At 37.2% G+C, this 25,902-nt stretch overlaps 1 protein-coding gene across 1 annotated transcript; it reads right to left on the bottom strand.

The window, feature by feature from the left end:
- Positions 1-370: 370 nt before the first annotated feature.
- TDRD9 (tudor domain containing 9) lies at positions 371-24,168 on the bottom strand. Its single transcript, XM_080395521.1, is given in 11 exon segments — positions 371-4,149; positions 4,459-4,522; positions 5,004-5,067; positions 5,151-5,253; positions 5,255-5,314; positions 6,008-6,139; positions 6,522-6,619; positions 8,827-8,884; positions 9,560-9,644; positions 9,799-13,881; positions 23,256-24,168. Coding segments are annotated over 10 exon segments (696 nt in total). The 5' UTR covers positions 9,816-13,881; positions 23,256-24,168; the 3' UTR covers positions 371-4,134.
- Positions 24,169-25,902: the final 1,734 nt, after the last annotated feature.

Below are 25,902 nucleotides of genomic sequence, written 5' to 3'. Positions count from 1 at the left end.
CAGGCTATCAAAACTGATCCTTCAGCTCTCCAGTTTTATAGAATTTGCTTTTTTCTCATTTTGTCCTTGGTATCAGATAAACAAGCTAAGAAGATACTGGCATTTCTTATCCACACGCTTGCTTATCAGAAAAGCTTTTTTTTTTTTCTCCTCTGCTTTTTTAATATAGGCCCTACACTGTTCACACCAAAGGTATGAACTGCTGTAATAACGGGAAAGGCCATGCCCTGCCAATCACAGATGTTCAGGAGTTTTATTTATTTCCCCTCTCAACATACCACATTAAGCTTGAAGCCCTTTGTGATGCAGTTTTCATGAACTGCTACATAATGTTAGCAAAAAAGCCCCACAAATTGTCCAGTCCGTTAGCAAAAAAGCCCCACAAATTGTCCAGTCCTCATTATGTAGCTGTATTTGCTTAAAATTATCTTAACTATAAGACAAAAGTTATGTAACAAGAGGTAGCAGTCACACCACATCTAGTGTATCTAAGGAACCTACAGAATTAGCATGTAATAATGGAGGTCTCTTAGAAAATGTGACTATAGGTAATCCAGGAGCTACAACTGTAAGTAATAAAGCCTCTGCCTTAAAACATACTTGCAGTCCTGATTCTCCAGCTTTAAATAGTGCCATCTCTCCCTCCCCAAACAAACAAAATCTCAAAATTCAGTTTATTTAAAGAAATTATACAGCTCTATATATTGATACACAGTAATACAGTAGGCTTATTCAAGAGCTTAACATTTGTAGAAGAAAAGGAGAGCTAATACTTTTTATATGCAGAACGACTTACCCATTTCACCTTACCTCTCTAATCTTCTCGATATTAATGCCATTTGATTGACACCACTCACGCTCTGCCTGGAAAAGTGAAAAATGCAAATGCAAACATTCTTAGAAACTTCTATCTTCTACTGCTTGTAAGCTTTCTCTCATACCCTTCTGTGTAGACACAGTAGTTTACATATACATAGTCATGGAAGAATTTGATCTCACAGCTTTCTTTGCATCCATATCAATCAAGTATTATGACATGTATGAAAACACAAGACATAATTGACTAACAAACTAGACCCTGGTTACCACCAGGGCAGCTGTAGGTCATCTAGATTTTTCATATAAGCCCACAAGTCCAACTCCTCTGTGTTGCCACTACAGAATCTACTTCAAGATGGACGTTTCTTCAAAAAAACTCAAAACCAAATGAACTTTTTTATCTGGATGTATAACCTTAGCAGAAAAGATTCTGGCCACCCTGACTACTCATTATAATACGCTGTATGCTATGCACTGGTGTTCATAAGGCATATTATCCTCTGAAAGAAACAGAGAAATAAAAAAAGGTTTTATCTTACATACACACAAGAAAGACCAGAGGCAGTTATTGTGTGCATCCTACTGGGTTTTTGTGACTGATGCACATAAAGATCTTCCACCTTTCAGGTTTTGAGTTCAGTGTGGGGTTGGTTTTTTTTTGTGGGTTTTTTTTTTTTTGGAGGGGGGGATATGTGTGTTTCTTTAAAAAAAAATACACAAGAGACACTTCAGACACTTCTGCATATGAAAAATGTTTATTTCAAATATAGTTCAACCTTCCTTTTCAAATCTCTAACCACTATTGATCCATCTGTGAAAGGGACTACATAAGGGATTACCTTCAAACACTCAGCACTGGATTCAAAGACTCATGTTCTCTCAAAGCCGATGTTTCTATTTACTTACGAAAAAAAATCTAACTATTATAAAGAAGGATTGCTAGCAAAAAATCCTTACTAAGAATAGAAAACACTCCAGCAGTGAAGTCACCAACCTTGAATAGAAAAGAAGAAATAAAGTTTAACTAACCTTGTGATGTCTCCAGTTCCCTTTTTGCGTGCAGGCCTGCCATGCCTGAGAAAGAAATGGTGTAGTGTTCAGGTACGAACTGCAGTACTTCAGTAATAATTATTACAAATATTAATGTGACATTTAAAACTATGAAGTTTTTTCCACATCTATACTGAAGATAATTTTTTAACACTGATTTAAAAACCAGAGATGTCTTTGGGTTAACACAGACTACAAATATGTAAGCACAAAGGTGTATAAGGAAATCTGAACCACAGTAATGTAGGTCGGAAAAGTCTTCTTCAGATCAATTGTTCCAACATCCCACACAGCACAGCCAACTCAGATCAGATTTTTAAGGGTCTTGTCCATAAAACCCTGAGTAACTTTGACGGACCTCATGGCTGAACCTGCTCTGAGCAAGACTATAGACCTCCTGAGGTCCTTTCCAGCCTCGGTTATTTAATGATTCTAGTCTAACATGACACTTGCCTGGTTGGTCCCTAAGTAGATATAAATATTCCTCAGTCTTATGAATAGTTTTACTGTATTTTGTTGAGGGTGAGCAATAACTCTTGGTCTTCCTTTGCTCTTATTCGAGCATACAAAGTGGTACGGCTGCAAAATATAATTCTAAGGATGCATTATGCAGGGCTGAAAGCCTGGCAGGGTTATAAATGCTGTACAAGGCATGCTAAAGAACAAGAATAGCTGTAGGAACCTAACTATTCTGCCTTTAAGTCTGCACAGAGGTCACGGCATGCATTGCTGCATATGCAGACTGAGTAGTTTAAGCACAACTGGATGAACTAATTACATATACAGCCTCAAACTTGCCATCAGCTCCTGCAACTGAACTGTAAACACAGCATTTCGGTCACTGAATTTCTGGACATAGCTTAGAGGTTCTGGATCTTAAAGGACTAAGTTCTGATCCATGTTGGGAGAGTTACAATAGCCATCTGATAACACAGCAACATACAACAGGTTAGCCACCTAGTTTTCAGAGAGAAAATGGACCGAGTTTTAAAGCACATACAAACACTCATGAATAAATATAACTTGGACGCTTTGACTTGATGTTGTAATAAAGCAGGCTACTTTCAGAATCTTTATTTTCTCCTTGCTTTGAGACAAAAGTAAGTGAACCAATTGATCCAGATACAGTTCTGACATGGATGCATCCCAGAAAATGGGGCTGGAAGAAAAATCAATATACCTAGAATACTAATGCAAATGAATTAATTTTTAGGCCGCAAGTCTATGACAGATTCCCACAGAATCCATTTCTTCTAGTTTGACAGCATGCCACCTCATAATACAGTTTTCCAGCTTACTGTGGATACTATTACCATAGCTGAATAGCCAGACTCCATTTCCCTACCTTGATTCAAGGCTGATGTACTTATTTTTAATAATGATTTTGACATCCACCACTTCCATAGCCAAGCCTTATCGTATGTCAGGAAAAAACCCTTCACTTATTTGACATTATTTTAAAAAAAAAAACAACACTGCCCCTCTTGGAAATCATATCACTTAAACCAGGCTGATTAGCCTTTACCTCCCTGGATTCTTCTCTTTCTACTACCAAAGCTTTTGACCTTTTCTAAATCACTGAGATCTTTTCATAAGCAAGAGCTTAAAAAAACAATGCTAATAATTCACAAAACTTCAGCCTACCCTGGAAGAAATCTAATCCGAACCAGGAAGTTTGCAAACAAGCTCTTTCCCTGTTCTCTTCTCATACTCAGCCATTCAAAACATAAAGCTTTCACATTACACACACCCCCAAGATACTGCACAGGAAGCTCTGTTTGAATATGTTTGTTTTCCTGGACAACATACTGGGGTTTATAGAAATATTACCTTCAGATTAACAGGACATGAGGTAAATACAGTCTACAACAGGATAAGGGTATTCAGAAAACATGATGCTTGAGCCTCAGGATCAGTGGGTATGTGTGGCATACACGTCCATGTATGCTTCATAAAATTCTGACAGCAGAGTACAGAAAAACAAATCAGCTTTCAAAGTGAAAAAAGGCCAACATACACAAAATAGAATAAATTAAATCTGCAACTGAAGATTTTGGAGTCTCTGGAAGATTACAGGACATTACAGACCATCCATAATGGAAAACGTTGGATTTTGAAGAGAAAGTTCCTCTAGCAGAAGTCTTTCCCATGCTGCTGTATCAGCTCCACTTGAACCAGCAGGGATCGACTCCTGTCCATGGTACTGGGCTACCACACTGCCAGGCATACCAAAACAGCGCACTGGGACAGAATAAAATCCTGCAGTCAAAGCTGTGAAGCCTGGAGAAAGGACATCAAACTTTCCTGTACTAGAACTTACCAGTCCAAACTGCCCCCAATTAACTACCAATAGCTACCAATGTCACCACATCTCTGGCATTGTATTTTTGGCTATTACAACAGAGACAATCAAAACTACTAGTGCTACACAGTAAGACACGACCTTCAAAAAGTATCACTAAGTAGCTAGGTAACGTGATGGTTTTAACAACTTCAAAGCACAAATGCTGCACTGATACTACAAAGGTGAGAAGCTCCATCTTGGTCTATCATATTTCACTGGAACATAAGCCAGAACAAAAGACTTACCTTAAATGCGTTCACAATTGCAATACAGTCACTCTTACTATTGTCAGCAAAACACAGTTTTTTCCTGGCAATATAAACCAAAAGAATGAACAATGTTTTTTTCAAATATTGAACATATTATACAGCTCAGAATGCTACACTAATAACACCTTCCAGGACTATTAATAAACAAAGTCAATACATTTCTTGCAATTAGTTGTTCTTATTCACATCTCCTTGCTAAACTGTGTGGGCGCAATAACAAAGAAAATAATACTTTCTGTTTTAAAAAAATGTTTTAACAGACACTGCAATATGTTCACATCAGACAGGCAAAACTGAAGAATCAGGTCTTGTACTCAGAAAAGGATGTTAGCTCTGTGATATTAATTAGTTAACACAAATAGCTATCAGTATCTCAGCTGCCACGGAAAAGCTTCTTTTAGCACTGCCTGGCACTTTTCATAGAAAACAAGACTCATGACATGGAAAATTATATTTAGTGGTCAACTTAGCCCTCTACCCCCAAATGTTGTCAGAAAGTTGTAAAATGTCTAGGGTAATACTTGTGTCCATGAACATGCTTTTTGAAAGATACCGCAAAAAACCTCCACAAAGACAGTGCTGCAGCTACAACAAAAACAGAACAAAATGAAAACTTGCATATCACTTGTTTTTAGAGAAATGTTCTCACATATTTTTCTTTCAGTTACCTATAATAAGGCATTCTTCTAAGCACCTGAAGACATGCCCAAGGACTATCAATTTTCCAAGATGCAAATCCACTGGCAAGTGTGCCAATACCATTCCTAAAAAAAGTCAGAAGAAAATCCACAGGATGGTGAGCTGTTTGTGCACAAGTTGTAAGTGCTCCCAGCTAGAGAAATTAAAATGTATTCACTTGTGAAATTTGGTAGAGTAAATAGAAGACCAGTTTGTAAGAAAAAAAGACAAGCAGCAAGCAATTATCTCAAAGTGACATCGATTAGTATCAAAACTGTAATTAAATTGAAGTCTTAAATCGATTTTAAAAGCCTAGTATTTTGAAACCAAAGCATCTACTATATATACTGGTCATAAAAGCAAGCTAGAAATGATACAAGTGGCTTTTCTTCTGCATTTCTTGGAAAAGAAGTTTAGTGTAATCAATGTTTTACCCCTTACCAACCTTATAATTGAAAAGCAGAATCACCAACCTTGCACAGGTCAGAAGAGGATCTTCAGGTTGACCTTTATACATCATAAGGTGTCAGAGTGTGATTTTACTACTTTGTGTAAGTTAAATTGTTTATTAATGAGTTCAAGTTCTCTTACTTTTTTTCCCCTATTCTTTCTTGCCACATATGCTAGTTCACAGTGCCATTGTTCCCTGATGAAATTATAATCTTATATTAATGAAGGAACTGAAGAGGATAGTAACCAAAGAACAGTCCAATGCAAGAAAGATTCTCTAGGTATAGTTCTTATCTCAGGTACCAGTTAAGGCTACTACTACCTTAAATACTGAGAAAAACACTTCTACAGTACATTTTTATTACCTTAATTTTAACAGCATTAAAAGAATGCCTACCTCTTTCAGCTGTAGTATGGTACGTTCAATGTCACCTGCACTGGGTAGAGAAAGAGCTGTTGCCAGCAAGGCTTTTGGTTCCCCCATATCAAGCTCTTTTATTCTTAAAACTGTAGATCCCAACTGACAATGCTGAAATGAACACAATGTTACTGTTACTTTCCCACCATGAGAAGTGTGATAAAGTGTTTTATATGATAAATAAGTTAAAAGTTTACAACTTATTAAAAATGGAAATTTATTTTGTGTAACTAAGGATATTTTTATTTTTAACAGAGAGCTTGCTTCTAATCCACATCCATTTTACTGCTATAATGCATCTCCTTCTAATGGGGAATGGTCCTTGTGAATAATTTATCAACTTGAATTCTATGCAGTGTTACAGTTACTAGTAACTATTCAAATCGTACACTGTCTTCAGGAAAAGTAAAGCAAAACTTTGTAATGTCTCTGCTATGACCACCAGCATTTAAAAAAATGAAAATCAATCTGAAATGTTCCCCAAAAGTCTTACCGGTATCTCAGGTACTGACTTCTCTGGAATAAAGTCTGTCCAAAAGTCCTTGTTTACAAGTCTGTAACAATACCCCTTGGAAACACGTCCAGCACGACCTGCACATAAAAGAACAAATGACCAAATTTTAAACTGCCTGATTTTCAGGCTTTTCAAAACGCATCCACCTACAAGCTTGCTGGGCAGCTGAGCAGTATGTGAAAGCTGATGCTGCAGGCTGACCAGTATTTTGCTCTCTTGCAGCAGACAGGCCCAATTGAGACATTCTCTCTATCCTATCTCTATCAGATGAAATCATTTTGCTTTCAGCAGTAACTAACAAAAGAGTTGCTTAAACTATTCACTCAAATACCTCTTTTGTATAACTTCCCTCAAATCAGCACTCATCTTTCTCAACTGAAAATACAAGACTGCACCCCTTCAGGACAGACGTGAAGGAAAGGGCACGTTGAAAGGACCCACACTGGAGCAGTTTGTGAGTAACTACAGCCCATGGGAAGGACCCACACTGGAGAAGTTCATGGAGAACTGTTTCCCACAAGAGAAACCCCACAACAGGGTGTGGAAAGAGTGTGAGGAAGAAGGAGTGGCAGAAACAACGCGCGATGAACTGACTGCAACCCCCATTCCCCATTGCTCTGTGCCACTCAGCGGGTAGAGAAATCAGGAGTGAAGTTGAACCCAGGAAGAAGGGAGGGGTGGGGGGAAGGTATTTTAAGATTAGGTTTTATTTCTCACTACCCTAACTATGATTTGATCCCAATAAATTAAATTGATGTCCCCAAGTCAAGTCTTTTTTAGCTGTGATGGTAATTGTTACATCATCTCCCATGTACTTAATCCTGACCCACAAGCCCTTTGTCATAATGTTTCTCCATCTGCCAGTTGAGGAAGAAGAGTGGTAGAGTAGCTTTGGTGAGCACTTGGCATCTAGCCAAGATCAATCCACCACAAGCTTTAACTGCAAAGTCATTATAATATTTAAAAATGAAGATATTTTCATATTACATCATAAAGATGTAACTGTTATTAATTTATTTAGTACTCTTCAACTGAAATGGAAACATTTGGATATTAAGATTACTGTCTTACTAGAAGAGCCAATATGCAAACTTACTTAACCTTGTGCTACAAACACCGGTCTACACTTGAAACACTGCCGTGGATATTTTCAACTGATTTAAGAGTGACAAATAGACACGAAAGTTTCTTTCACTGCTGAAACTCCCAAGTAACTAATATAATAAATACCTAGCAGTACCTACCTCCTCTTTTTAAAAATGGCCTGTGATAGAAAACAATTACTATTAAATAACAAATCATCCTTACAAATTTTACAGTCCCTGAAACATTCCTCTGGAAAAAATACTTGAACGAAATAAAATATTCAGGCATAGCTGTTTAATCACTGTTTAATATCCTGACATGGTAAGGAATTATGTTTTTTGTATAAACTATTCACGCCAAAAATAATCTGTGCTTTTTACTGTTAACAAAATGAAAAGCAACATCTAATTCTCCATGAAGATTAGCTTCTAAAATTCCTTTCCATTACCTGTTGTCATCTTACCTTTTCTTTGATTACAGTTTGTTTTAGATGCCCAGAAAAAGTCTCAAGCTCTGGTAATATGTTTTCTCATCACAAACCAAAGTTCTAGTTAAGCAGAAATCTATCACTGCAATTGGGGGGGGGGGAATCTAGTATTATTACAAAACAATTTATCCTCATGGTACTGGGAAAGAATACTGGTTAATGCTGTGTTATCAGAAAAGGAAAGTTTCAATTACTTGAAAACCAGTAACAAGAACACCAGATTTATAAACAACCAGGCCCAGGATACTCTGAATACTAATGGAATTTAAAATAGTTTTTAACATAAATATAATAAAGTTAGAGCAGATGGCAAACATTAAAAGACAACTATTTAAGCATTTAGAAATTCCATATAAAAATTTGCTTAATCTGATGCAATTATTTCAATATATAGTCAGAGTGTCAATAAAAAGCTTAAGGTACTTGTGACATGAGGTCTGATTCTGCTTGTTACTGCATGTAAACTATTTTTTTCCCCACTCCAGTAAAGATTAAAACCAACACTCCACTCAGTAGATCTACTACTTGTTCATATGTTCAGATTTAAAACCGTTCTCTGTCATGAAAGAAGGAATTCAGCAACTGTCAAAATTAAACTCCAACAGCAATGCTTTGTGAAATGGCGACATGTTATGGAAATACAGGCTAGCAAATGTAAGGAAGACATTCCAAATACAGCATACACATGGCTATAAGATTTAGATTACTTACCATATTTAACGTCAGGAAGTGTTACAGAGCTCTCAGCTATGTTTGTAGCTAGAATAACCTGAGTTTTGAAGCAAAAATGAGCAATGAATGCATAAAGAAAAAGTTAGTGGTTTATGTGAAAAATCCAGCTTGCTATTAAGAAATCTAAGTGTAATGGCAACATAGTATTTCTGCTCTGCATATTAAAAAAAGCAAACACAAGAAAACCTATTTTCTTGTCCTAAGACCATAGAAGCATAATAAAGTAGCATAGCATATGACAATATAGAGGAAGAATGGAAATATTTCCTTATGCTTTTGTCCTAACAAAACAGCACACGATGAGCAGTGATAAATAAACCAAGACACTAGCCAAAATGCGGGGTACAAAGCAGGCAAGAGACCCCCATTCTGGGGGACTGCTTTACTATGCAGTGCCACCAGCAGCATACTACTGTCCTGCGGGTACAAGAATCGGCATGCACAAAGTATTCTGAAGGATAAAACCAGTGTCGTGCAATAATTGAAAGATAGCTTCCTGTTACTCCACTTCTCTGGAGGTCTACACACCAGTTAAAGCAGCAGCTTGGTAAGAAAGGCAATCAGTTCACATCTTGAAAAAACACAACTGCTTTGCCCTTGCACAATGGTTTGAGTTTGCACTGCTAATAATAGTTTTATACGTTATTATTTGCTATTGTTGCTCCAGCAAAAGGTTTCATGCACTTAAAAGTAATGATTCAACAATATTTACTTTTCTGTAGCCAGGAGCTGTATCCAAAATTACACTGCTTTGTTGGTTTAATGTCAGATGTGAGTGAAGCAGGTACACTTTCCACCTAAGGAAAACATATTAGTGAAATATTTACTGATGCAATAATATAAAAATTAATTACACCTCTGTGCTAAATCATATTATGTACTTCAAACTCATACAGCTGATGGATTAATTTTCAATTTTAATTGAACTGAAGCAAGTGTGGTCTAACTTACCTTTTTCTTAAACACATCTGAGAGACATGAACGCATGTAGTTTATTTCACTCAAACCTAGGGAGAAAGTAATCAAGAGTCTGTTTTCTCTTCAGTGATCACTAACAATTCTATAAACCAATTCTCATGTCTACTTAAATTCTTAATTGACTTTCATTATTACCTCCTTTTCACTGTATAATGAAACAGCAGAAGTGTTAAATGATAAATGTCATAATGAAACACTAGGCCAATTTCTCAAGAGTTATTTTTCATAATTTTTCACCTAAAGGAAAGTAGCATATATCATATACAAAGGTTATCTGCCAGTGTCCGATTATTAGCCCTTGTTTCAGTTCCTTACAACTGACAATGCTCACCACAAGCTGAATGTCTGGCTCAGGATAAATTTGGGTATTTCAGCCATAACAAGCTGTTTCCAAGAGCAGGGCCAAGGGAATTTTTTTTTTTTTTAAATTAGCTATTTCTGCCTTAGCCATCTTACCTTTGGCAGTTCCAGCGCCCATTCTCTGGGCCATGGATTTCACATCTGCCTGAGGAAATCTTATGACTAAGGGATTTTTGCTGTCTTCTTGAACACCTCCACAGACATAAACCTTTCTGAGAAGCCCAAAAATCTTACTGAAACTTCAATTCCAAAAGCCCCATTTTCAAAAATCTGTCCAACATTGGGCTTCTGTGGTTGGACGTTAAAAGTAAAATTATCACATAACTGCTGCACAGGATTGCTGTGATTTTCAGTGACGCTAAATGCAGTTTGAACACCTGGACGTGAAAGTTCTTTCACTCTTTAGATGACCATTACTTTACTTCAGAAGTGAGAAGGAAGGAAGGAAGACAAAAGAGATTGACAGAAGTAGAGCAAATAAAAGCTTAGGACAGTAACAGCAGAATCCATCTGAAAGAAAACCCTGAAGCTTTAAGCTATGCAATTCCCTGCCATTACCAAGCGTATGCAAAGCATAGAGAAAGGCTGTCCCCATCTTCTTCAGGCTCCACAAGAAGATGACAACCTACTGCTGCTTTCATTTAGCCCAACAGCTAGTCTGACAGAAGTAGTTATATACTTGAAGGCGTAGCTCAGTGATGAGTCAGTCAACAGTGTCGCACCTCTTTTTCCAATTTGTTCTTTAAAAAGTCTAAAGAACTATACATCAACGTATATGCTCAAGTAACATTAAGGTTGCCATGTCAAGCACTCAAAAAAAATTCCAGAATTAAGACTGGTTGTGCAAACTTAATGCAGCTCTCTGGGAACATATTTATGCACATGTATTAAAAAAATAAAACAATGTACAGTTCCAAACACGGCACTTGGTATCCCCTAATACCTAGGGACAGACTAGCTCTGGAATCAAAGGAGAGCTGTGTAGGATAATCTGTAAAGAATCAGGCTCAGTAATGTTAAAAAAAGATATTTAAGCACCAAACAAGACAGGCACTTACAACAGGAAGTGAAAACATGGCATCCTACTTGAGACAGCTGCAGCTGCTCTTCCGAAGTGGATTCTGTCCCATCACTGAGTTCCACAAAAACCATGGGCAAAAATCACTTAAAAGTACTCCTCAGCACAGCACTACTCCTTCTGGCTGCTGATGCATACTCAGCTTGAAATTTCAATGGGAGTATTAGTTTGAATGTACAAAATGCTATGTAATTGTAAGCACTCAAAAGATCTAGGCATCTCAAATCAGTGTCCTAAATGTGGAGGTTATTTTTACCCAGATCTGTCTCAGCTGCCCTCTTGTAAACTAAGGGCTCTCCTCCCCTCTTCTCCAGTTCTGTATAAAGACTATTTGTGAAGAAAATTTCAACAGGTATTTGCTAATCCTGTGTTCAAGAACAGTCTTGAGTATCCAGTTATAAAACAGGCCAAAGTCAAACACCAAACAATAAAAAACCAAACCTGAGTACAAGCTAATTCAGAAAGCACTGCCTACAGAGATCTTAACGAATTTACCAAAAGTATTTAAACAAAAAGTTTCATTTTATCAGCTGCAGTTACAAGACATCAAGGATAGCAGCACACTAAAAAACACCTCAAAGGGAAAAATAAAAAAGATTTGGGAATTGAAAGTGCTGAAGAGCATTTCAGCCCTGAAATGAAGACCCAAAAGAGCCTGAGGAAGTCTGAAAGTACACCAGACAAACGGCTATATGAGAGGCCAGAGGCAACAAAGGCGGTCTCCCTACTTTATTAATCGCAAACTGGAATGCGTCCTACACTGACAAGATCAAGTACTTTCTCCGACCCATTGATTCAATAGAGGGTAACTCCAAGAAAGGCAGCTCTAACAGCTTGTAGCTAGCAGGGAGCACCCTCCACTGAAAGCTACCCTACAAGTGTGATATACCTTTCTGCTGGCGTGCAGTGTTTCTAGCCCTGGTGCTAGCATGTCTACTTCTAAGCTCAACACAGCAGGGAAATGACATTCATAAATAATTTACAGAGAGTTAGAAAGCCCTGGTAGGGATAGACCTCACTGTGCCCAAGGAAACAGCTGCTCCTGACTCCAAGGTGACACCACAAGAACGTAACAAAGTCTTCTCAAAGTTTTCAACTAGCAAACTTTCATGCCCATGAAGTAAAACAATAACTGAAGCCACAAGTTAACAGATTTGTGATGCTTGGGAAACCTAGTCTGCAGCCTAGTTACACAAAAAGTTGTACACTTTTTTGGCTGTCATTCTTACTTGAACATCTTAGCTAGATTTTAGAGGCAGTGTAAGATAATTTAGGTTTACTGTTTAAAGAAGACTAAAACTATATATAACCAGTTATCTGATCATTAATTGCCATGTCATTGTGTGTGCTTTTGAGCATTCCCTACTACACCAATGTACATGGAAAGAAAAAAGTAAATTTTAATTTTTACAACAAGAATCTAAATAAAGACTACACTATATAAGAAAATGTCTCTAAAGACATCCTAGGAACCTCATACAATATTTAATAACTACTCTAAAAAGAATGAGTAATTGAATTTCTGTGAATTAACTGTAGAATTAATTTTATTACTGTAACTTCATTTTTAAGACAGACGAAGTCTTCATTTTTGACTTCCAGGTCTTCCAATTATTGCCACATTTAAGCAAGTCCACAAGAAAATACCCAAATATAGACCTATCAACTACAGTTAAATGTATGTTTAATAAATACCTGGAAGAAGTGCCAAAAGAAAGGTCATTAGATTATATATAAGGAAAAAGAAAGTTATTAAGACATACACTCACCTGGTAAAAATACTAGCACACTTCCACATTTTGATTAACACTGAAGGTTTTTTTTCTCCCTAAAAAGAACATGCAGTTTTCATTAGTTTTACAACCTCAGTCTACTCTACTACCCCAAGTTATTTTACTCTTAAACAAGCAGCAATGCACTTTTTCTAACATGTATTATTTACACTTCCTGAAGAAACAGAATTCAAAACATTATTAGCAACCATTTTTTCTGAAAAACATGATATATAAAAATTGGAACTTCAAAATTATGTCAAAACAGAAACATTCTTTTTTAGCAAGGACATTAATCAAATTTGGTTACCAAAGATATTAAAATAAAAACGTAGGATACTCCTGCCAAATTTATGCAAATTTATTCAATAATTTTTCAAGCACATGTAACTCCTGTATTCTAAAAATAACACTGGACACCTTTAACAAAAGCCTAGCATGCAAAAAAGCTAATCATTATCAATAACTACAGGTCATGACAAACTTCAAGGGAAACACCTTCGATTAATTTGTTATGAGTCAAGAAGCTAAAAATCACCTTAGCATAATACAGAACTCTTATTTTTTGTTGTAATTACTCCTGAAGTAAATTTTTTTAGGCATCTTGAAAGCCTCTACTCTCAAACTATATAATGAACAGAAGGTATAATATGCTAAAAAGCATGCAGTACGCTGCTGTTCCTTAATTAACGTCTCACTCCCCCAAAGAACCGCTGATTCCAGATCTTGAACTGTATTTTACCTACTGCTTTTCATCTCCAACTTATCAAATGACTCCATCAAAGACACTGCTACTCCATACATTTCCTCTACTATGACTAGCTGCTCAATTCTTTGAGAAGGAAGCTGTGTAGAGAGTTAACACAGTATAACAAGCTAAGACTGTAGATCATGTACATGTTTCTATTTGTCAGGTGCTTCTCAATTAAAACTGATCCAGCACAGAAGCTGTACGAAGTAGTAACTTAATCTGAAGCACTCCTTACATTCTAAATATATATCTTCCTTCAAGCATCCTACCATTCTAATCCTAAAGAAATACTTCTGATATTTACTGGCTTAAGATGAGCACTAGCCCACACTCCATTCCCTAACATTTGCAGAACATACTCTTACTCAGAACTGTCAAGCACATAAGACTAACCACAGGCCATGGGAACAGGATGACAAGAATGAGAGGAATTTGTATAAGGCAGGCACCATCCTTCTCACAGGTGTTATAATGCAGGTCTCTATTGCTTGCCAAATAAATCATGGACCTCTTTCTCATGTACATTACCTTTGCATTTAACAGATCCTGTGTTTTAGGTCACATCCTGTCAAAGAACCATGATTCTGTTGTACACAACACAACCATAATGATTCTGTCTACACTGTTTTTTAGCATTCTGTCACAAATTCAGGGCTTTAATATTTAAGAATACAAACCTCAAGTCTTCAAAGCAAAGAGTAACTTCATTTCCTGTCAGTTTTTAAAAGCAAATCCTTAATGAACTGGACATGCTCTGGGAATGGTCTATAATTTTACACATTTTTCCCTTGCAGGGAAAATGGCTTTTGATCATTGCTCACGTTTCATTCTCAAGGTTTCTTCTCATTCTAGAGGAAAACTCTTTACTGGCCTAACTGCTATCTCTACTTGTATTGCAGTGTAATCTGCCTTCCACATCATTCACATGGTTAGAAATCCTACAATAAAACTGTAATTCTCTCCCTCCTACTATTCCTTTGAAGTTCTTTCCTCTCCCCTCCTTTCACCCTCATGTGAAATATTCTATTTACTTTTATGCTGAAACCTAACAGTTTAAGTCATTCCAGATTTTCCCAAGAAAACCAATAGGTTCAAGTGATCATGCATGTGTATGCCCTAAGAGATCACGTATTTTATCACTAGCTATGAAACCTACACATTTACATTTATGCTCAACTAAGCATTTCTCCTAGCTGATCAATCACCTTCACCTGCTGCTTGATCTACTACAATAGTAGTTTATTGTATTTAAATACAGTTTTATTGAGGCCTAGACTTCTCATTTCTGTTTTTAAGGAACAGTATTATAACTGAAGCAACAGTGAAAACTGAGCATTTGTCCTTTAAACATAACACTCCATAACAACTGGACCACACAGTTAACAATGAAAATGCAACAGCAGTAGTATTTGGTAAATATGTGCAGATAAATGCCAACAAGAGGTAAGATGCAGCTGTAGCAAGGGACTTCCAACAAGCATAAAGTGTAGGGGAAAAGAAATCATTCCTAGAAAGGAATTCAAAATGCAAGCTGAACATCCAAGAGTAGCACAACGTTTCTATGCAAAAAACTAAGATATTCCCGGTTCCCCTGTAAATGAAGCAAAAGGTATTTAGCAGTTGTCCACATTTCACAGGGGTTTGCTTTTATTTTAATCAAGCACAAAAAAATTCAGTTACCATATAAGCAAAAGATTCTGCACAAGTTTTCAATAAGCAAAAAACCTGAAAAAGATACATTGATAAAGCTGGAATGCATCACATGTGTACTGATAAAGAGTATCATTCATATAATGTCCTTTAATTGTCTGAAGTCAAATAAAATCCAGTAAGACAATGTGTAAACCTATGCATCTGAGGATTACAGATTTTGTATACAAGCTGATGCTGTATCGGTTGTAATTGGAAATAAGGAGTGCCTGGATCACCTACTTTGATCATAAGGAAACAGTTACCTTCCACTGTAACGCTGATGAAAAGCGAGCATGACCGTAGGTCAGGAAAGGTCATTCTAAGAATGCTATGTTGGTGGCATTGTACAGAACTGCCCCCATCACTCTGAAGTGACTCAGGTCTTGTCAAAGTTTTCAGCCAGCATACTTGCCAGCCTCTGAAGTAAAAGAACTCTTGAAGCCAACACGTACTCAGTTTGTGGTGCTGGGGAAACTGATGGGGACTGACAATCGATCTGCAGAGGACCAGCTGGAACTTGAACAAAAGCAAATTATGACTAATTCACCGACCAGAAGAATGAAGAGACTTTCTTGTAAAAGGAGAATAGCAAAGACTTACCTTATCTAACAAAGCAAAATGAAAGCCAGAAAGAGGTATTACTGCTACCTATAAACCTCCTCAACAGTAAATAAGAATGTAGGAAGAACAGTTATTTTAATCTTTTCTGGGCTGCTCAAACACAACATTTTTGGTTTTAGATGATCCCTCCTTAAGTAACTGTCAAATTTGTCTTTTGAATTTTGCTACTGCTTGTACCTTCAGTATTCTTTAATGCGACAAGGCTTCCACATCACTCCTAATAAAAGGTAACGATGTGGTGGAACAGCAAAACCAAAAGCCCAGTCAGAGCTGACTGAAATAACGTCACATAATCAGAACAGCTCTTGACAGCAGTTCACTACCTTTTATCTGGACTCTGACTTCAGTTACAAGGATACAAAGAAGTTTTTACATTTGCAAGCTAAAAACAGGACACACATTTTTTGCCATTAGGTAAAAAGTAGACACAGGATTTCACAGATTTACTGCCAAAGACTAACAAACAGACCCCCTAGCTTACATTTGTAAGATCTTCTCACAGAATTAACCACACTATTAATTTGCATTTGATATCGCCAATATCACAGTACAGCAACAGGTAAGCATTTACAAAACTAGCTTTAAATTTGCCTACAGATACAGGCTCCATGCATTTTACATCAAAACCTATGTTTCACTGATTCCTTGGAGCTTAAGAGGGTGCTGATATGACACAGTAACGATCCAGTTAAATATACAGAACAGTGTGCTTAAAGGCCAGTATGCCATAAGAAAGAGAAACTACCTTCTACTAAACCCATACTCAAAAATTAAATGGTGGCACCTATAAATGACCCGATATCGGGCAAGGGTAAGCCAGTGCTACATAAAGTTTGTCTCCCTTCCTTCCCTCTTACTTTTTATTCTCTCCTACAAATGAAGAAATTCAAGTTTTATCTTTGTTTCAGCTAGATGTCTATCTAGTCACAGCAAAGTGTTTACTGCAAACAAGCATAAAGAAGAAAAAATAATGACGGGCATTTCTATTTATCTTCCAAATCACAACTGCTATCAGTGAATTCCCAGATTATCCAAGACAAACTGATGAAAGGGAATTTTTACTTTCAAGCATAGCTTTGAAACACTATCTTTGACAGAAACGAGTGATACATTAAAGCCAAAAGCATTGCAGGATTCATGCAAGAATTCTACATTTATACAGTAACATCCAATTATTTTAAGATTTTTTGAGAAGGGACAAAGGTTCATACCTCATAGCAAATGAGATTGTTACAAAGGACTAAACTGATTTCCATCAAGATGCTTTAAGGAATGAGTTGTGATTTATGTAATCTGATTTTATAGCTATTAATTTTAAAATCAAAAGGAAACTTGGAAAAAATCTGGTTATCTAAAAAGCAAAGATTTTTTCTTTTAGCTTCTGTATTCTTTTATGTGAATTTTACAGGCTTTTATAGGCAAAAATAAAATATTAGGAACCAAAGCCTGAAGCCTGTACCTCAGGCAGTTAGCTAACCGATTTTGATTTTAGTATGATGAAAAATGTGCCCCTGCTTCCATATGGCAGCATTAACTCACTAACTGCCTTAACACTAAGGCTCTGCTTTCATTTTTATTAGTTGTTACATAAATAGTCTTAGGCCTTCTACATTTTTGAGTATTTTTACAATAGAAGTACTAGTCAGAGAAAATCTCCACACATAACACCATAAGAAACAAGATGCAAGACTAAACATCAGTGCTTTCTAATTCAATTCCTTCTTTTTTCCATATATCTTAAAAAAAAAAAAAAAAAAGAGAGAGAGAGAGAAAAAATCAAGTGCACTTATGTGCTTTTATTGTTGCCCTAAGGTACAAGTAATTTCTTGGACAATCACACCCTTCTCCTACTGAACAACTGAATGGCTACAGCTAGGACAACAACACAACAAAGAATAAGATGAAAATTAAAAAAAAAACAAACAACAACACAAAGCTAAATGCTCATATATACAGAGAAAATAAAAACTATAAAAAGGTATAAGCTCTGAAAGCAGTTCCTTTTGTTCATGGTCTTTGAGGTGAAAGGTGTGGCAGCTGACATTCAGCCATGACAAATGCAACCTGACTGAAGTAGACTTCTTACGGAATTTTTTGGTTATCTCTCTGTTGGCATCAATCATCAAAAAATCTTATACAAAAATCGTATTACATAATCTCCTCCGTATTATCTGAGCTGCCATACTAATGTATAAAAACAGATGGGCCAACTACTATAACTATTTATTTTATTTTTCTGGCTGTATTAAAGCTTCAGCAGTTCACAGGCTTTTGTTTTAGCTTTCCTGTGTCAAGGCATAACCAATACCTGTGCTGTGTACAGCATGAGCAATCATTTTCTTCTGGGTTTCCCCTAAACTACCTGCTTGCTTTATGTCCCTAATTTAGTTTCTGCATAATTGAGAGATGAAAGCTAAATAATAATAGTATATTCACATACTGCTACTTTTTAAGTGCATCCTGTTTTCTTCATTGCATTAACACTGTAACAGTGTTTTGAATTATCAGAATTGACCAGTAATTACTGCCATGCCCCAGTTATTTTTAGAGTGGTTGTCACTATTACAGCCTGAGTGCATTTGTTCTACTTTGCTTTAACCTGTTTATTTTACCTTGGACCGTAACAGTCTGAAAGAGTTCAGCCACTCAAGTGTCACACAGCTATGTAGGAACTTCACCACTGTAAAACAAACCCCTACTATAAAACCAGAGATACCAGGTTAATTTAAACTTACATTTATTCCTTTGCTATCTCTTGTCTGTGCAGATACATGCTATACAATAGCATGTCAGGAGCTCTACAAATATGCTGTGTAGTTTATAAGCTGAAGACTAGCACAGCAAATGAATCTTCAGCTATTATTACCCTCCTTAGGCATCAGAGCAGCAATTCTCCAGTGCAGCCATATGAGCTGTTCGGTGGCCACTGGGGATTTAGTGACTATATGTTATTCTAACGTATTTTTCATTACTCAAAATTACCTACTTGCCATGGTGACCTACATGGCTACAACATAAATATGTTCAAAACTACGGCATAACAGCTCTGAGACTATTAAAAAAACCAAAAACAAACAAAAAGGGAAAAATAGGAAGCACGTGAGCCTCGGCTGACACAGAAGCCGACTTGGTAACATCAAACTTCTAATCATAAATGCTTCTTTTCTGATGACTCTCTTAACTTCCTAGCTCTTTCTGCCTTTAATACATAATAGCAGTATGAACCAAGCCAGGACATATCCCCCAAGTTTGTCACCTGTATTCACGTAGATCTATAAATCCTTATATGTTACTTTCTTCACAGGCTTTTACATTATTTGTCTTGGATGTAAACTACTGAACAAAATGTCATACTACTTTAAGTACTCAGTCCTTTACGTTCCGTTTCTGTTACATGAAAGAAAAACTAGGCTGCTGGTAAGAAGATTCCTGTTTTATCATCATATATTAATTCTTACGTAGAACTATGATGTAAAATTGGTTGTTGTAATTTTATCGCACAGCCTCCAATTAACTACTCCAATTTCTTGCTGACTATGTCCAAAGAAATAAAGTTATATTTGCAATATCTTGAAATGAACAGCGTGCTTCAAATCATTAAGATAATATTCTTCAATTGCATAATGTTTGCCTTCCCCCTTTGATACACAGACTGGATTCAGACCATTACGAACTGGAAGTGCAAAGTAATCAGCAAATTCTTCACAGCTGATGAAAGCAGACATCAGTATTACCTGTTAAAAAATTGCACAGCAAATGTAAAACATTAATTTCAACACAAAATGCCATGGAATCTCCACCTATACTTTATGGTAAAATGGCCTAACTTTGGCTACCACATGCACGTATACTAGGCATATTTAAGACAATTAAAGTTAAAAGCTTAAGACTTAAAATTTTGGTGGTGTTTTTATCATGTTTTGGGATTTTTTTTTATCATTTTTATCATGGGTCAGTTTATACAGCACCAGACTGGCTGGCAACAGACAGGGTTCGCTTGTCTCAAAGGGGTAAAAGGCTTCTAGGTCAGGAGGTAAGATGGCTCATTGAAAGAGCTTTAAACTAGATTCAAAGGGGTAAGGGAATAAAACCAGACTTGCTAAGAGATAAGCCTGGGGGAGGCATGCCAGTGTTGGAGGCGGGATGGATAGAACAACTGAAGTGCATCTATACCAATGCCAGAAGCATGGGCAACAAACAGGAGGAGCTGGAAGCCTTCATGTAGTAGGAATATTATGACAGTCACCATCACAGAAACACGGTGGGGTGATTCACGTGACTGGAGTACTGCAATGGATGGTTACAAACTCTTCCAAAGGGATAGGCAAGGAAGGAGAGGCAGTGGGGTAGCCCCGTATGTTAGGGTTTGTTTTGACTGCCTAGAGCCTAATGATGGTGACGACAGCGTTCAGTGTTGATGGGTAAGAATCAGGGGGAGGGCCAACAAGGCAGATATCCTGGTGGGAGCCTGTTACAGACCACACAACAAGGTGGTCTGTAACACCTGGCAGAAGTCTCATGATGACTAGTCCTTGCTCTCATGGGGGACATCAACTCACCGGATGTCTGCTGGAAATACAACACAGCAGAGAGGAAACAGTCCAGGAGGTTCCTGAAGTGTGTGGAAGGTAACTTTGTGATACAGCTGGTGAAGGAGCCAACCAGAGGAGCTGCCACACTGGACCTGCTATTTACAAACAGGGAACGACGGGTGGGCGATGTGGTGGTCAGAGGTTGATTTGGGCACAGTGATCACAAGAATTTTCAATTCCCAGAGAAGTAAGGAGGGGGGTCAGCAGAGCTGCCACCTTGGACTTCTGGAGGACAGAGTTTAGCCTGTTTTAAGAGCCTGGTCAACAGGGTCCCCTGAGAGACAGTTTTGAAGGGCCAAAGGGATCCAGGAATGCTGAACATTCTTCAAGAAGGAAGTCTTAAATGCACAGGAGCAGGCTGTCCATGTGCTAAAAGACAAGCTGGTGGGGAAGACGACCAGCCTGGATGAACAGAGAGCTTTGGCTGGAAACTGGGGGAAAAAAAGGAGAGTTTATGATCTTTGGAAGAAGGGGTAGGCAACTCAGGAAGACTATAAGGGCATCAGAAGGTTATGCAGGGCAAAGATTAGAGAGGCAAGAGCCCAGCAAGAACTCAGGCTGCCACTGCAGTTAAAGAGAACAAAAAATGTTTTTACATATATGTTAGAAACCAAAGGAGGGCCAAGGATAATATGCATCCTTTCCTGGATGCAGGGGGGAACACTGCCACAAAAGATGAGGAAAAGGCTGAGGTACGTAACATTTTCTTTGCCAGTCTTTAACAGTAAGACCAGATACCCTCAGGGTACTCTCAACCCTGTCTTCCAGCTCAGGCGGGGTAAGCTCTGATCTAAAGCAATAATCTGCACTTGCCATCTGCCAGAAAACTCAGCATAGTTGGTAGGTGAACCATAACAAGTAGATCTTGTCCTCTGTGTCATAATCACTCTTACCACCATGTTAGTTGATGCAATGTTGAATTACCTGCTACTTCTGAGGTCTGCAATGTCCACCTTAGAAGACAAACACCTCATACATATTTCATATCACCCTGAATTATAAATACTTCTTATTTCCTCTTAAACAGATCTCCTTGCATCCTGCTGTTTCATGAATTCAGGGGGTCTGGTAGAAGAATCTTGCATTTTCTAGATCAATCTGCTATGTGATCAAAGCACCCTTCTACAGTTTTTCAAAAGGGGCTAAAAAGGGAAGAAATAGGAGACACTGGGCTTACTGTATAGATTCAAACTGAATTACTCGTTTCACTTCACTAAAACCCAGCAACTGAGTTCCTCCCTCCCCAATATTAAAAATAAGTATTTCGAAGGGGGACAGAGCCCCTCACAAATGTAAGACTATCTTTGATTTATACAACATGAAATTGCCATCTGAAGAAACAACTACAGAGAAGGATATAAAGGAGATAAAGTTTTCCATTGATGATTTTGTGAGATTTAATCAGAAGAGGGAGGCGGGCAGGGAGAATATCTTTCAGTAACCTATTAAAAAAAAAAAAAAAAGCTTTCTAAGAAGAGATGATATGACCTGTAGGGATTCCTGCCATTCACACCAACTAGATAATCAGCATCAAGGGCAAACTTTTCACAAACTAAGTATGATCAAATTATTTGGCATTCTTGATAGGCAGAGCCAAGTGCTAAGAAAGCTGGATAGCTTCACCCTACTGTCTCTGAATTTCAGGACAAGTGAGTTTTCTTATTGGCAAGAAAAGAGGTAAAAAGTAAAAGATGTGAAGTGCACAGATATGCCCCGTGCCAAATGGAAGGGTACTTTCAGTGAGAGTGTGCTTGGAAGATGTAAACACCAAGCTATCAGAGTTCAAATCAGTGTGGTGGATTGTACAGAATACATATTTCCTTCCAATAGCAACAAAACCAGCCAATATAGACTGAAGTTATGCCTTCTTTGAACAGAACAGTTCACATTAACTGAAGCACTTAAGGGCCACATACAGTATCACAAGATATCTGCAGTCACAAATAGCTACACAGAAATACACCAAGTTAGCCTAACTATCACTTGTATCTAGTTTCTTACAATTCATGAGTTCATTACTTTGAGACCACAAAGACTAAATAGGTCATGCTGAATCTCTGCAAACTGCTTTAGTACAAAGCACAGCCTCCTAACATGTAGACAAAAATCTTAGCCACATTTTACTGCCAGTTCTGCCTAGAAATTACAATACAGCATTCCTGTTTTTTTGCAATTTTTCCAAATATGTTGCCTCATTTGAAAAACAGCTCAGTAGTTCCAAGAGTTAATGCTAGCATATTTAAGCAAGGATAAGCACTGCCCTCAATACCAAATACATAATTCTAGTCAAACATCCATCTTGCGTTTTTTAGCCTTAAGCAGACTTTAGAAACTAATGCATTTTAACATGAGGAAAAAAAGTGTCTCAGAACACATTATAGCAGCCAGGGGAAAAAAAATGCCCTTTAGCTTGATTGCTTATGAAGAGTGGCAAACTAAATAATATTTTAGTAAAAAATAATGACACATATATGGCAAGTTCTTTAAAACACACCCTTTGTAGATCAAAAACATGCAAAATATTTTTCTTGCAAGAGAAGTAGCAGAACATACTTTGAACCTACCTTTACAGGCTGTGAATTTGTACATAACAGTTCATGGACCACCAAAAGCAAGAAATCCATTTCTTTTGTATGCTCATGCACCTGGAAGATATTATACACAATTTAATTTTCATTTATTCATGCTCTTCTTTTTGACCATCTCTTCCTTTGCCACTTCGTTTCTTGTTTTATCTTTTAACTTGGAACAACAATAGAGGAAAACACACCTTTTAAGACTAGGCATATTATCACATTTTTAAAGCCCAACACAGCTGTTCAGATGGCTGCAGCACCCTTTGAAAAAATCATAAGCCAATATTAAGTCAAGAAAACCATAGAATGACTACAGAACCAATCATCAGCTCTAGCCACTAGCTCTACTAGAGCTGACAATAACCGCTGAAATGATACTGAAGTTGGGTAAGTCAATTGTACGGGTAAGATTACAAATTATGCAGGCAGGGACTATACTGGCTTGTCTAAAAGCTAAGCAAATTGACCTAATGCGCCTTGTTCCCAGTGGCTTCTATCCACAATCAAAACACAGAACTACTTTCTAAAACATTACCTTCCACCCAATTCTTTATACATCCTAGCACCTGACTTTTCTGACTGCTCCTTGCAGTTCAATAAATACTTCTCCTCAGCATTATCAATGATGACCATATCCCTTTCTTGAATTACAGTTTAAATATATTTAAGTGCAGCAGCTTTTTCTGGAACTCAGCCTCCAAAGGTCAACATTCATCCCCTGTAAGTTAATTAGTATATTCTAACATAATATAAACATACACTTATATTCAATACTGCCCCATTATGGAAGTGATTTAGCTAAGGCAGTTTTCAGGCTGGTCTTGTGAGAAGTCATGACTTTCCGACCTAGGTTTGTTCAGTTATGTTCCTAAATGCCTGCAGTACTCTAAGAGGGCTGGGACCTGCAGCGGAGAACATGTGGTTGTTGGCATGGTTACTGTTGAATGGCCAAGATCACTTTCTGCAAGGTAGATGTGGGGAAAAAAGTGGCATATGGGGAACAGGAGGGGGGGCTACAGTTTTGTCTGGGGAAGCAAAACACACACAGTCTTAAAAGCAAGGAGCTGCTGAAAGAAGTGACACAAGCTGATAATGCAAGTTCAAATCAGTGCCCAGGCAAACAAGGTTTGAAAAATCTCTGCATAAATCTGTTCTCCTGCATAAGGGGCCAGAAAACTTCACTCAATTTTTGTATCTAATTAATAGTTTTTAAAGGAACAATTTAACACTTCACTATGTATGCATCTTTTATTGCTAAATTTTTGCATCTTACATCTGATGTGTATTTCCTTATCTTTGGCTTGAAAATGTTAAGGTCTGCAAGACTGCTATTATATTAGAGTGATCTCAAATCTTTCCCATGAAGAAAACTAGAATAATTCTTTAGGATTTGGGGGTTTTCACTTTCTTTATGTGTTTGATTGAAGTCCTAAAGTTTCTTCACACAGAAGTTTAACTATTTGCTCAATCCTTCCCAGGTTTTCAATGTGCCACTTTATGTACAGTCATGACAGCCTTCATTATTACTGTAATAGCCTAATGGTATACCAAGTACTGTCTCCCTGCTCCTCAAATATCCAAGAATCAAAGCAAATCTCAGCTACAATATTAAAGCAGAATAAAAATGAAAGCCAGCACAAAACCACAACCCACAAAAAATTTTAAGTCCTCTTCTGTGTGACTACATTCCAAGATTTAAGTCCTACACTGTACATGTGATTCACACTTATGGTTTTATGTTTAACAGCTAAATACTGCTTACCACAGAAAATAAGCATAAAAACATGTAAAAATGTGCAAGTAAAAAGCATATTATCTTCAGCTTTTTAGTGAAGTGACAGCAATAATAATGAATCCACATGAGTGGACTGTAAATCCAGCCAGAAGACAGAGAACTTTCAGAGGGCTATTTTATTTTTCAGGACATCCCTAAAGAGCAGACTCCAAGGGCAGCCCAATAGCCAAGTGAGTTAAAACTAGCTGCCACCGCCTAATAGGCCTAGCTAGACATGGTCTTTGAATGTACGCAGTGGATTTCAGAACGCATTTCAAGGCACTCATATCAAAAGCTAGGCACTCCCAAAAATCCTCCCCACACCTTCAGTTCTAAACTTTGCTTCTCAAAGGATCGCCAAGGCAAGCCTATTTCAACAAGTATTAACTGAAACAACTTATACAAAACATCCTTACACATAGATGTCTACATTTTTCTTTCTCTAGCACAGTAAGACAAAAAAAAGGTTTTCTTAACATGAAATTTAAACTTATTTCCACAGACTTACATCATCAATGAAAATGTGTGTGAATTCAGTTAAGCTTTTGGCAGAAACTATTTTGTCAATAAGAACTCCAGGTGTCATGTACAGCAACTTTGTATCCTTTGTGGATTTATTCCCTAAAATTATCTAAAGACAGTGAGAAAAATAACACTGACCAGGAACAGATATTTAATGTATTTACAGCAACACACATCTGAAAACTCTGAAATAAAATATAGTGTAAACCAATTAAACTTAATCACCCAAACCTGTAAAAACCTCTGTACAAACATGTTCTTAAATCCCAGAACAAGTTAACTGCAAACATTTTCTTTTGGAGAAATTAAAAAAAAAAAAATAACACCCCTGAAGTTTAT

This window comes from Falco punctatus, assembly GCF_963210335.1.
Source record: "Falco punctatus genome assembly, chromosome: 7".
Taxonomy (NCBI): domain Eukaryota; kingdom Metazoa; phylum Chordata; class Aves; order Falconiformes; family Falconidae; genus Falco; species Falco punctatus.
The sequence above is the reverse complement of the archived record's forward strand: the minus strand, read 5'-3'. Positions and strand labels throughout refer to the sequence as shown.